General features: G+C 45.0%; 1 protein-coding gene across 1 annotated transcript in view; it reads right to left on the reverse strand.

Moving 5' to 3' along the window:
- Positions 1-1956: 1956 nt before the first annotated feature.
- The window catches only part of LOC137334317 (testis-expressed protein 264 homolog), a 395775-nt gene continuing 384585 nt past the window's right edge, over positions 1957-13146 (reverse strand). The window contains exon 4 of the mRNA XM_067999008.1: positions 1957-2505. Coding sequence (XP_067855109.1) covers positions 2201-2505 — 305 coding nt within the window. The 3' untranslated portion in view covers positions 1957-2200. The remainder of the gene's footprint in view (positions 2506-13146) is intronic.

Here is a 13146-nt window from a genome sequence, read left to right on the forward strand (position 1 = left end):
TGTAACAGTGATAGAGAATTAAAGAGTTCACACTCAGGTCACTGCACCCAGTTCTGGTGACTATTTGAATCGGTTTTTAAAAAATGGGTTAAAATACTGCAAAGAGAAATTTCAGACAAATTTGTTACGCCTTTGTACAGTAGTAATTTAAAGCATCATTTCAGCACCCAAGTTGCTGATATGAAAGGGTGCCTGACTGAGCTGTCTCTTCATTTCTGAGGCTTGCAGCCAAATCAATGTGACGGAGAAGGTGAAGCTCTTTGTACATTGTGGAGCTTGATGTAATCTGAAAGGGAATGTTGGGGCTAGATTCAAATTGAGCGAACTGATCTGAATCTTCTGGTGTAAATGCTTTTGGCGTCTTTAAGAGAAATTTAGCTTCAAGATTTCAGTGTGTCTTATATATATTTGGCTCAGTGGTAGCAGTCCTGCCTCTGAGTCAGAAGGTGCAGGGTTCGAACCCCATGCCAGCCCGCCCCAGCAAGTGGAACGGCTCTGAATTCTGGGTTGACATCCAGCGGGATACTGGCGTCTGGTGGGTGTGGGTGGACCCCCATCGTCATTTGGATGCAGCAGCCCGTAAAACCCTCCCGCTGTACAGGACTAACCTCCCTATTGGCCGGCATAAAGACGGTTACGACCATGGAAGCAGTGGCCATCAGACTGTTAATCAGCCTGCGAATCCTTCCACTACTTCACACCATTCTCCAGGGAAAGATACAAAAATAACATTCCCATTATAGTGAGGCTAAGCCTGGTTTTGACAGCTCTTCAGTTTAACAAGTGTTTTTGTCTTTGTGGCCATTTCAGGGTCACACCACAGAGCTCTGCGGACTGAATATAAAATCTAAACCCCATATTCGCTATAATTTGCAGGTATCTTGAGCTACAGATACTAAAAGGCTTCAGTGTTCTGAGTTAGCATTTGTTCACTAATGAGGCAACATACTTTGCCAAACCTCCAGCTCCGTGAAATCCAAACAGAACAAAGCAGTGAGTAAGGGATATATATAAGGGCAAATAGGACTGAGTTACCTGGCCTTCATGGAGTGGAGTGCCCGGGCTGAGCCACCAAAAATAGCCCATGGGGCCATAGATTGGATGCCAAACCCCCAGGTCCACAACATTCAAACAGGTCCTTCCCAAACCCCCAGGTCCACAACATTCAAACAGGTCCTTCCCAAACCCCCAGGTCCACAACATTCAAACAGGTCCTTCCCAAACCCCCAGGCCCACAACATTCAAACAGGTCCTTCCCAAACCCCCAGGTCCACAACATTCAAACAGGTCCTTCCCAAACCCCCAGGCCCACAACATTCAAACAGGTCCTTCCCAAACCCCCAGGTCCACAACATTGAAACAGGTCCTTCCCAAACACCCAGGTCCACAACATTCAAACAGGTCCTTCCCAAACCCCCAGGTCCACAACATTGAAACAGGTCCTTCCCAAACACCCAGGTCCACAACATTGAAACAGGTCCTTCCCAAACCCCCAGGTCCACAACATTGAAACAGGTCCTTCCCAAACACCCAGGTCCACAACATTCAAACAGGTCCTTCCCAAACCCCCAGGTCCACAACATTGAAACAGGTCCTTCCCAAACACCCAGGTCCACAACATTGAAACAGGTCCTTCCCAAACCCCCAGGTCCACAACATTCAAACAGGTCCTTCCCAAACCCCCAGGTCCACAACATTCAAACAGGTCCTTCCCAAACCCCCAGGCCCACAACATTCAAACAGGTCCTTCCCAAACCCCCAGGCCCACAACATTCAAACAGGTCCTTCCCAAACCCCCAGGCCCACAACATTCAAACAGGTGGTGCTAGTTCAGCAGAATGTTCCAGCGCCCCAAGTGAAAAGAATCAAGAAACCCCAAACCCCAGAGAGAATGGGAGAAAAATTAAATGGAAGTGTTGGTGAAGTGCAAGAGTAGAAATAGAAATATAGACCTCATTTTTAATTGTTAAAATCAAATTATTTGAATTTATTTTAAAAAATGATTAATTTTGCTCCAATTTGTGCATTGCATACATATTGATACAAGCTCTGGCCTTTAATCTGATACAAACCATAATTTCAAGCTATTTGATTGGTTAAGTATTACATTTCTCTGGAGTTGCAGCAAGCCGTCAGTAACCAATGGACACAGGAAATGTTTGCGTGGTCCCAATTGCATCATTACATTCTCCTTCTATTTTTATTCTTCCTCTATTCTCCTGATATCCAAAGATTTCTTTGTTTCTGCCATTTGATCCAGCTCCTTCTTGGCCTCGGAGCCCTGCTGAGTGACCCCGGGCCTTTCCCCATTATCGCGCACTTCAAGGTCGAGTTCCTCAAACGACGATCCGCTCGCCATGGACTCGCTTCTGTCGCTCTTGTTGTCGCTGTCCTCGGGCTCCCTGTTGGTCAGGCCGGGGGTGACTGACGCTGCCAGTGATGTCTCCCTGCTCTCTGTGTAGGCCTCGTAAGTCACCGAGCTGTTGTCACTGCATGAATCTGCACCTGAGGTAAAAAGAGAAAAGGTTGGGCAAGATTGACTCCAAGTATACACGGACACCACCATCGCACACTTTACAACAGCTTTTCCCATATGTGAAAATACAAGATGATGAATTTGATCCAGCTCCTTGAGTAGCCTCTGCCCAACCACCACTACTTGCATTTCACCGCACTCTTGATACAGAAGCCTATCTCAGAATGTTTTACAAGAGGGTGAGGATAATGCCAAACGGGAGATAAGAGTGATGGGGAGGGGGGGGATTGAAAGCAGATGGAAGAGATGCCCAGGCCTCGCACAGCCAGTTGTAATCTGAAAGTAAACTTGCCGGGATTCGCTAAGATTGGCGGTTGGGCTGACCCGTCGGGAGATGGTGCCTCCAGAGCAATATTACAGCAGCTTTACACATACCAAACAAGGATCAGACTGTGACATTCTCCGATAAATTTGGTGCACTCGAACACAAATGACTGCTCGTTGAAGGGAGCACAAACAATTTGGATGCCGCTCGAGGCGCTTTCTGTTAAAACCTGCAGAGGACAGAAACGTGCAGCGGTCCTGAAGCAGGCTCCAGCCACTAATGTAAGAGTCTCGACCTTCTCTCCAAGGCCAGCAATCCAGACCCCGCTTTTACCTGGGATTCACCGGCTCTCTTACTATTTGGCACTTAAGGGAGGGCAGTGCTTGGAAGTGAGAAGTGAGGAGAGGGGAAGAAGGGCACTGTAAGGCCCTCTACTGAAACCCAGACTGATAGAATAAAGCATCTCAGTGCCTCGAGGTGTAGTGAGTGGTTGCCATATTTCTGGCTGTGGGCTGGACGTGTTATTACACGAGCCATCCATTGGTATCAGGGAAGGTCTGCGGTCAGATCATGAGAGTTGGGACGTTGTCCTTGCTTTGCTGCCTGGTTTCTCACAGCTGCCCGTAGTGAAAACAAGGTGGGTTCCACAATACTGGGAGCCCCGATACTCTGCAAGACTCACGTGAATGAGGTACCTGACAGAAAGGCAGTGTCTCCAGTACCTGTCGGGCATTACACAGGCAGTTACTCGCAATCAGAGATTTTAAAAAGTTTTCATTCTTTAATAGGTGTTAATGACTTATATGGGTATGTAGAGGGCATGTAATGGTGGATGGATGAGATTTGGGTTATATTACAATGGGTATATAGAGGGTATGTAATGATGGATGGATGAGGTTTGGGATACATTACACTGGGTATATAGAGGGTATGTAATGGTGATGGATGAGGTTTGGGTTATATTACAATGGGTATATAGTGGGTATGTAATTATGGATGAGGTTTGGGTTATATTACAATGGGTATATAGAGGGTATGTAATGGTGATGGATGAGGTTTGGGTTATATTACAATGGGTATATAGAGGGTATGTAATGATGGATGGATGAGGTTTGGGATACATTACACTGGGTATATAGAGGGTATGTAATGGTGATGGATGAGGTTTGGGTTATATTACAATGGGTATATAGTGGGTATGTAATGATGGATGAGGTTTGGGTTATATTACAATGGGTATATAGAGGGTATGTAATGGTGATGGATGAGGTTTGGGTTATATTACAATGGGTATATAGAGGGTATGTAATGGTGATGGATGAGGTTTGGGTTATATTACAATGGGTATATAGTGGGTATGTAATGATGGATGAGGTTTGGGTTATATTACAATGGGTATATAGAGGGTATGTAATGGTGATGGATGAGGTTTGGGTTATATTACAATGGGTATATAGAGGGTATGTAATGGTGATGGATGAGGTTTGGGATACATTACAATGGGTATATAGAAGGTATGTAATGGTGGATGGATGAGGTATGGGTTATATTACACTGGGTATATAGAGGGTGTGTAATGGTGATGGATGAGATATGGGTTATATTACACTGGGTATATAGAGGGTGTGTAATGGTGATGGATGAGGTTTGGGTTATATTACACTGGGTATATAGAGGGTGTGTAATGGTGATGGATGAGGTTTGGGTTATATTACACTGGGTATATAGAGGGTATGTAATGGTGATGGATGAGGTTTGGGTTATATTACACTGGGTATATAGAGGGTATGTAATGGTGATGGATGAGGTTTGGGTTATATTACACTGGGTATATAGAGGGTGTGTAATGGTGATGGATGAGGTTTGGGTTATATTACACTGGGTATATAGAGGGTGTGTAATGGTGGATGGATGAGGTATGGGTTATATTACACTGGGTATATAGAGGGTATGTAATGGTGGATGCTTGAGGTATGGGTTATATTACACTGGGTATATAGAGGGTATGTAATGGTGGATGCTTGAGGTATGGGTTATATTACACTGGGTATATAGAGGGTGTGTAATGGTGGATGGATGAGGTATGGGTTATATTACATACCCTCTATATACCCAGTGTAACAGGAATGGATTAGGTACGGGTTACAATATACTCGGTACATGACAGAGATTGTTATAAATGTTCTGGAACAGTCCATGATCTTAGAGCAGAGATGCTGTGAATTGTTATCAGTTTTATTTTTGGACCAGGCACCATACACAAGAATGATTTTCCAGGGTCTAGTTTCTCATCGAATGAACATTTCCTTTTGCTGCAGGCGATGATTCTCTATCGGAGCTCCCTCAGGGAGTTCATGTATTATTGGTGTCAATGGGCAGTGCACTGGGGATAATTCAAACTCAAAGGGTTGGTTTTCTTTTCTGATCAGTCCAGCTGTTGCTCTTTGTTCCTCTGATCTTTTAAATTTGCTTAAGTATCTATTAATCTAATCGGTAAATGAAGACAGTCGGGCTTTATGAGACAGATAAACTGGCTTGGAGTCACTGTCATTAAACTGCGGGGCAGTAAATTCTTCAGTATATTTAATAGCTGTCCATACATGGAGAATAAGTCAAAGGAGCTGCCAGATCTGCAGCCACCAGCTGATTCATACGAGTGGCTGCAGCTTTGCCTCGGTCCACGGCCCAGGGACAGACTCTATCGGAGGCAAGAAAAGGAGTGATGCAGAACCAGTTAAAGACTGTAAACAAACAATTCATTAGCCTGTCTCGGTAATCGATAAAACATCTCACGCCTGTAGTGCTGGGAGGTCCCTGTTCCCGAGCATTCAGCGGGGGTTATCCTCAAGTTGTGACCATAGGAAGATAAAAAATAGAGGCAGAGACACAAGGGGGGTAATTTTAACCACCAAAGACGGGTGGCTTGGGAGCGGGTGGGAGGGTGAAAATGTAAAACCCGACCCCAACCCACCTCCAACCCGTCTACTTCTGGTTTTAACGGAGGTGAGTCGAGGGGCGGGCGACCAACCAGCTCTCAGGAGGCGGGTCGGGTCAGTGAAAACTTTTAAGGAAGCCGCTGGCCTCCATTTTATAGGTTTTTAATTTTTAACTCCTGGGGGCCAGGATTCCCGGGCCTCCCGCTTCACGTCACATAAGGAGGAGAGAAGGCCCAGATCAACAGGTGAGTGCCTTTATTGCACTGCTTGTGGGCCCGGAGGAGCAGGAGTGTTTCCTCCAGGCCCATCAAGCCTACCTGCCGCAAACCCACACACACGATCTCCGACCCTCCCCACGCCACCCATGATCTCCAACACCACCCCGATGACCTCCACCCTCCCGATGACCGACCCCAATCCTGTGTCCGGCCCCAAACCCCTCCTGATGTCCCACTTATCTGGCATCCGCTCCCCGCCAGCCAGCCTGTCATAGAAAAGAGGAGCAGGCCATTTGGTCATTCAGCCCTTCGAGCCTGCTCCACCGTTCAATATGATCATGGTTGATCCTCTATCTCAATACCATATTCCCGCTCTCTCCCCATACCCCTTTGATGCCTTTTGGGTCTAGAAATCTATCTAGCTCCTTCTTAAATATATTCAGTGACTTGACCTCCACAGCCTTCTAAATGTAGAGAATTCCACAGGTTCACCACCCTTTGGGTGAAGATATTTCTCCTCATCTCAGTCCTAAATGTCCTACCCCATATCCTGAGACTGTGACCCCTTGTTCTGGACCCCCCCAGCCAGGGGAAATATCCTCCTTGCATCCAGTCTGTCTAGCCGTGTCAGAATTTTATACTCGAGTGAATACAGGCCGAGTCGACCCAATCTCTCCTCATACAACAGTCCTGCCATCCCAGGAATCAGTCTGGTGAACCTTCGCTGCATTCCCTCTATGGCAAGTGTATCCTTTCTTAGGTAAGGAGACCAAAACTGCACACAATACTCCAGATGTGGTCTCACCAAGGCCCTGTATAACTGCAGTAAGACATCCTTGCTCCTGTACTCAAATCCTCTTGCAATGAAGGCCAACGTACCATCTGCCTTCCTAACTGCTTGCTGCATGTTTGCTTTCAGTGACTGGTGTGCAAGGACACCCAGGTCCCTTTGTACATCAACATTTCCCAATCTATCACCATTTAAATAATACTTTGCCTTTCTGTTTTTCCTTCTGAAGTGGATAACTTCACATTATACTGCATCTGCCATGTATTTGCCCACTCTCTCAACTTGTCTAAATCGCCTTGAAGCCTCTTTGCATCCTCCTCACAACTCACGATCCCACCTAGTTTTGTGTCATCAGCAAACTTGGAAATATTACATTTGGTTCCCTCATCCAAATCGTTGATATATATTGTGAATAGCTGGGGCCCAAGCACTGATCCCTGCGGTACCCACTAGTCACTGCCTGCCACCTCGAGAAAGACCCATTTATTCCTATTCTCTGTTTCCTGTCTATTAACCAATTTTCAATCCATGCCAGTATGTTACCACCAAACCTATGTGCTTTACTTTTGCACACTAACCTCTTATGTGGGACTTTATCAAAGGCCTTCTGAAAATCCAAATACACCACATCCACTGGTTCTCCCTTATCTATTCTACCAGTTACAACCTCAAAAAACTCCAGTAGGTTTGTCAAACACAATTTCCCTTTCATAAATCCATGTTGCCTTGTCTAATCCCGTTGATATTTTCCCTACTAGTATTGTTAGGCTAACCGGTCTCTGGTTCCCTGTTTTCTCTCTCCCTCCTTTTTTGAATAGTGGGGTTACATTTGCCACCCTCCAATCTGCAGGAACTGTTCCATAATCGATAGAATTTTGGAAGATGACAACTAATGCATCCACTATTTCCATGGCTACCTCTTTTAGTACTCTGAGATGCAGATTATCAGGTCCTGGGGATTTATCGGCTTTCAGTCCCATTAATTTCTCCAGCATTTTTTTTTACCAATACTAATTTCCTTTAATTCCTCCTTCTCACTGGTCCCTTGGTTCCCTAGTATTTCTGGGAAGTTATTTGTGTCCTCTTCCGTGAAGACAGAACCAAAGTATTTGTTTAATTGCTCTGCCATTTCCCTGTTCCCCATTATAAATTCTCCCCTTTCTGACTGTAAGGGACCTACATTTGTCTTCACTAATCTTTTTCTTTTTACATACTTGTAGAAGCTTTTACAGTCCACTTTTATGTTCCTTGAAAGTTTACTCTCATACTCTATTTTTCCCGTCTTAATCAATCTCTTGGTCCTTTTTTGCTGAATTCTAAACTGCTCCCAATCCTCAGGCTTGCTACTTTTTCTGGCAACTCTATATGATTCCTCTTTGAATCTAATACTATCCTTAATTTCTTTTGTTAGCCATGGTTGGGCACTTTTCCTTTTGTGTTTTTGAGCCAGAAAGGAATGTATAATTGCTGCAACTCATGCATTCGTTCCCTAAATGTTAGCCATCATGCCTTTTAATGAAGCTCCCCAATATCTCATAGCCAACTCACTCCTCATACCTTTGTAGTTTCCTATGTTTAGATTTAGGTCCCTAATTTCGGATTGGACTACTTCACTTTCCATCTTAATGAAGAATTTTATCATGTTATGGTCACTCTTCCCTAAAGGGTCTATCATGCTGCCGACATTTAAACGATGTCCTGAAGTCAAATTCGTCAGGATGCCTGTCCGGAAAGTGAGCTTTTAAACAAAAAGTTGTGAGGGCAAGCTTTTTATGAGTCAGGAGGTTAGAGTGTAGGAGCTAGTTAGAAGTTAGCATATTTAAGCCAAACAAGACCTCCTGCTGCTGTAAGTAAGTGTAACATATTCATTATTTTGTATTATTACGTGAAGTCAAGTTTATGTGAGACCGAGCACAACTGTTGCTCTGCATGTTCACTTGTGTTGCGTAAAGAAAGCAGCTTAATTATTTGCAACTGGCCTTGTCTTAATAAGGACGAAGTACATGTTCGGAAATGTGCAAAAGGCATGATATCATGTTTGTATGTCAAGGGGGATGCATTGTTACATCCCCCGAGTTATGCTGTCATGTAAGTAGATATTGGGCACTGTGATTCAATTCGGAACATAAGGGGTGTGGGATCTGTGTATGGGGTTGATTGACACCAATGAACCCGAGAAGGCATCTAAAGTGAGACCCTAAACATGTAAAAATAATTATCACAAGTGCCCCCGAGGACCCAGCGAGTAGCACTAAACCTGCATATCAGTAGATCCCAGGTTTGATTCCTAGTCTGTGCTGTTCGCTAGTCTTAGAGGGTGCAACAGTTGGGGTGTTAGAACTGGCCTCAGCATCCCTGAGCTAGGGAGGGGGAAAATCAGCAAGGACCCCGCTCCTAATCGTTAACCAGTGACCTCTGAATTAATTGGCACAGAATTAGTAACTCGTAAATGAGATTCACTGCTCTGGGAAAGAAACTGAAATCTGTAGTCTCGTTTGAAGCTCGTCAGTTTTATAGAAACAAATAACTTACACTTATCTAGTGCTTTTTATGACCTCACGATGTCCCAAAGTGCTTTACAGCCAATGAAATAATGTAACGTCGAGAAACACAGCAGCCAATTTACGCACATCAAAGTCCCACAGACAGCAATAAGATTAATGACCAGAGAATCTATTTTAGTTATGTTGGCCAGATGCCAGGAGAACTCCCCTGCTCTTCTTTGAACAGGGTAATGGGATCTTTTACATCCGGCTGAGACGGCAGACAGGGCCTCAGTTTAACATCTCATCCAAAAGAAGGCATCTCCGACACAGCAGCACTCCCTCAGTACTGCACTGGAGTGTGAGCCTAGATTATGTGATCAAGTCTCTGGAGTGGGACTTGAACCCACGACCTTGTAGCTCAGAGGCGAGAGCATTACCACTGGGTCAAGGCTGACAATCATATCCTCTGGCTCTAATCTCACTGTCCAAGTTAAACTTGCCTTTTCACCCCTTTGCTTAGCTCTTGTCACATCCTTTGGTTTTTTTTAATGCTTTTTCATTGCCTCTTTGAGACGACCTTTGTTTATCACCCACCAGCTTTCACCTTTTCCCAGCTTTTCAAACTAAAACCAGGAAGGATGCACTAACTTCAAACGCTAACCTGTCTTTTCTCTTTTCAGGTGCTGCTGTGTAATTGCAGTTTTAATTTTGCTTTCTCTCCAAGTTAAAACAGTCTGCGTCCCATCTATATTTGCATTGTGGTGCTTTATCCCCAATGTTTTTTGGGTCTAAAGACTCAGCCACTGCTCCCTCCATCCTTGGCTCAAGATATAAATCCCACTATCAGAGCAGTGCTGGTGTACTTCCCTCATTCAATTCTCCTGTGTGTGCCAGAGATGTAATTACTGCCTGTGTTTTTAGTTGGACTGTGTTAAGTGTGCAGAATGATTAAATGGCAGAATGCTTGGCGTATTTAATTGGTCTCGGGACGACGATACAATCAATAGCACTGGATAAAGCAAGAGTATACGCACATCAACACTGATTAATTATATACAGTAATGGCAGCAGTTAGCATATTAGATACAATTTTGAAAGCTCTTACATGAAATATATTTCACATCTTTAATGTGGGTAAATGAGAGGGTTTTTTTGGGGGAAGGGGTTGTTTCTTAGAAATTCATTAGAAATTCATTCATACTAATTATTTCTTGAGCTGCTGCAGTTACTCAGTTTAAAGGGGCCCACACATGAGCACGATCCCAAGTACGGCCTCGGTTGAGCTAACTGGTCTCAGCTGCAGCGGTGATACAATTGGTCTCTGAAGCTACTTTTACATTGGCATTCAAGGATTCCAGGCACAGCCAATGCCGAACACAGGGGCTCTCGCACACATGGGGAAACCCCAATGTAAAATAGTTACAATTGGCAGCTGTGGAAGTCCCATTTTACTATGTGTTTTCCTGGTGGAGAGTCTAAGTGAATCTGGAAACTTTACATTGGGAACATAAGCAGAAAATGCTGGAAGCACACAGCGGATCAGTCAGAGTCTGCGGAGAGAACAGCATCAGGCTCTTCCACAAGGCAGGGCCTGAAGATGAGTCCAGCCTGAAACCCCTCTCTCCCTGCCTGTTCTCCCCACAGATGCTGACTGACCTGCTGGGTGTTTCCAGCATTTTCTGCTTGCCTATTGGTTTTCCAGCATTATGCAGTTTTTGGCTGTTTATTTATAAAGTTTACATTAAGGGTTATCACCAGACGCATGGGACCCTCACTCAGAACTGATGGTGCAGCTCAAGGGTCTCATCCAAAATTTAAACCTGTCGTTTCTCTTTAAGATGCTGATCAAGTCTCTGTACATTTCCAGCATTTTCTGTTCTAACACTCGGGTATACTGGACTCTGTGTAGAGTCTTACAGTGAGAGATGTGGCATATCAGACAGCATTGAAACAAGAGGCGTAGTAAAAGGAAAGGACTTGCATTTATATAGCACCTCTCACAACCTCAGGACGTCCCAACGAAATACTTTTGAAGTGTAGCCACTGTTGTAATGTTGGGAAACGTGGCAGCCACTTGTCACACAGCAAGATCCCACAAACAGCAATGTGATAATGACCAGATATTCTGTTATTAGGGGTTGGTTATGGAATAAATATTGGGTGGGACACCGGGGAGAACTCCCTTGCTCTTCTTCGAATAGTGCCGTGGGATCTGAGAGGACAGACAGGGCCTCGGTTTAAAGCCTCATCCGAAAGATGGCACCTCCAACAGAGCAGTACTCCCTCAGTACTGCACTGGAGTGTCAGCCTGGATTTTGTGCTCAAGTCTCTGGAGTGGGGCTTAAACCCACAACCTCCTGACTCAGAGGAGAGAGTGCTACCACTGAGTCAAGGCTGACACCTGGCTAGGAGCCATACAGTGAGACGCATGCTATATCAGACAGTACTAGAATAGAGGATATGGTATATCAGTGAGTGAGTGTTGTGTTAAGAATCCTCAGCACCCCTGAGTTAGGCAGGGAGAAATAATCCTGAAGGGTTCTGGCTCCTGGTGACCCCTGCTGGAAAGTGCATGTGTAGATGTTCAGTGAAGAGAGGTTTGGACTCGCCTGTAATGCTCCTTACAGTGGAATAGCCTGCTGACACTCATTGTTTGGGTTCAGACGTGAAGAGTGATCTGCTGATTGAGGTACCAGAGGATTGCCAGAACATGTGGAACTGCTCCCTAGAATGAGTCAACACATTCGGCAGAGACAGGAAGGAGGTGGGAAGGGGAACAATATATCTGAAGCATTGGGGGGGAGGTTTAAACCGTAGCACCAGCTGCGGAGATGGAAACTGTTCCCTAGCAACCAGCATAAGTCTTTGTAGTGATGGTCCAAGAACTGGGCCTGACCACAGTCATCCCAGCTGAGGCTGACAACACTCCCTCAAACATCCAGTCTACAGCCGAGACTTACAGTGTTACAGGTCACTGACTAACTACATTCATTTCAACCCAAAACACCTCCTTCTCAAAGAGAAAAACCCTTCTAAATTATTGAGGTCACTACATTGTTATATTCTATATTTCAACAGTCATTCCTTGATCTGAGAGTTGTCTGTGTTAATTTTCCTCTCTTGCCTCTGTACAGTTAAGATGTTCACTCCTAGGTCTCAGATGCATCTGCATATATTCTGGAGGTGCTCATATTCGCCTCTTGTCCCAGCAACAGCTTTGAAAGACTCCATTCAGACAGAACTGAATGCCCCTTGTCCATGATGGGCCTTCACAGCAGAGTGAGCCCATTGAGCACTGTGCATGACTTGGGGCTCCAGCACATGCCCCTTTACAATGATGTGCTTGCTCTCATCAAAGCAGCACGGCTCGCTGAGGGAAATCCTCAGGAAGAGACCGTGTACCTCAAATAATACTCTCTCTGACATCCATTTGTGCCCGCTGATTGTCACATAAGAAAAAGATTGGTGGGGGGATTTCAACAACATTTGTGCAAGATGTTAAGAAATGATCCCTCAAAAACATGTTCTGCTTTCTTCAGAACGACATGCTGTATTTTGTCTTGTAAACTATTCAGTGCCTGGCTTTTCAGAGATGTTATTAAGGTGGGTAATGGAAAAAGTCACTATTTCTCCAAACTGAAATAAAAGCCATGAGCTCAAAAGCTTAAGATCACGATGATGCTGGAGGCGGGAAGCAAAACACTTTTAGTGCATTGTATCCTCAGCAGCTATTAAACTGACTGCTATTGCTTTCCCTCTTCCCTTCCTTCTCCCTCTCCCCCTCCCTCACCCTCCATCTCCCCTTCCACTTCTTCATTTCCCCCTCCCCTTCTCTTCATCTCCCCCTCCCTCTTCACTTGCCCGTCCCCTCCTTCTACATCTTCCCCTCTCCCCGGCCCTCTGCCTTCTCTCTCT

Source organism: Heptranchias perlo, chromosome 17 (genome assembly GCF_035084215.1).
Source record: "Heptranchias perlo isolate sHepPer1 chromosome 17, sHepPer1.hap1, whole genome shotgun sequence".
In the NCBI taxonomy this organism is placed as follows: Eukaryota; Metazoa; Chordata; class Chondrichthyes; order Hexanchiformes; family Hexanchidae; genus Heptranchias; species Heptranchias perlo.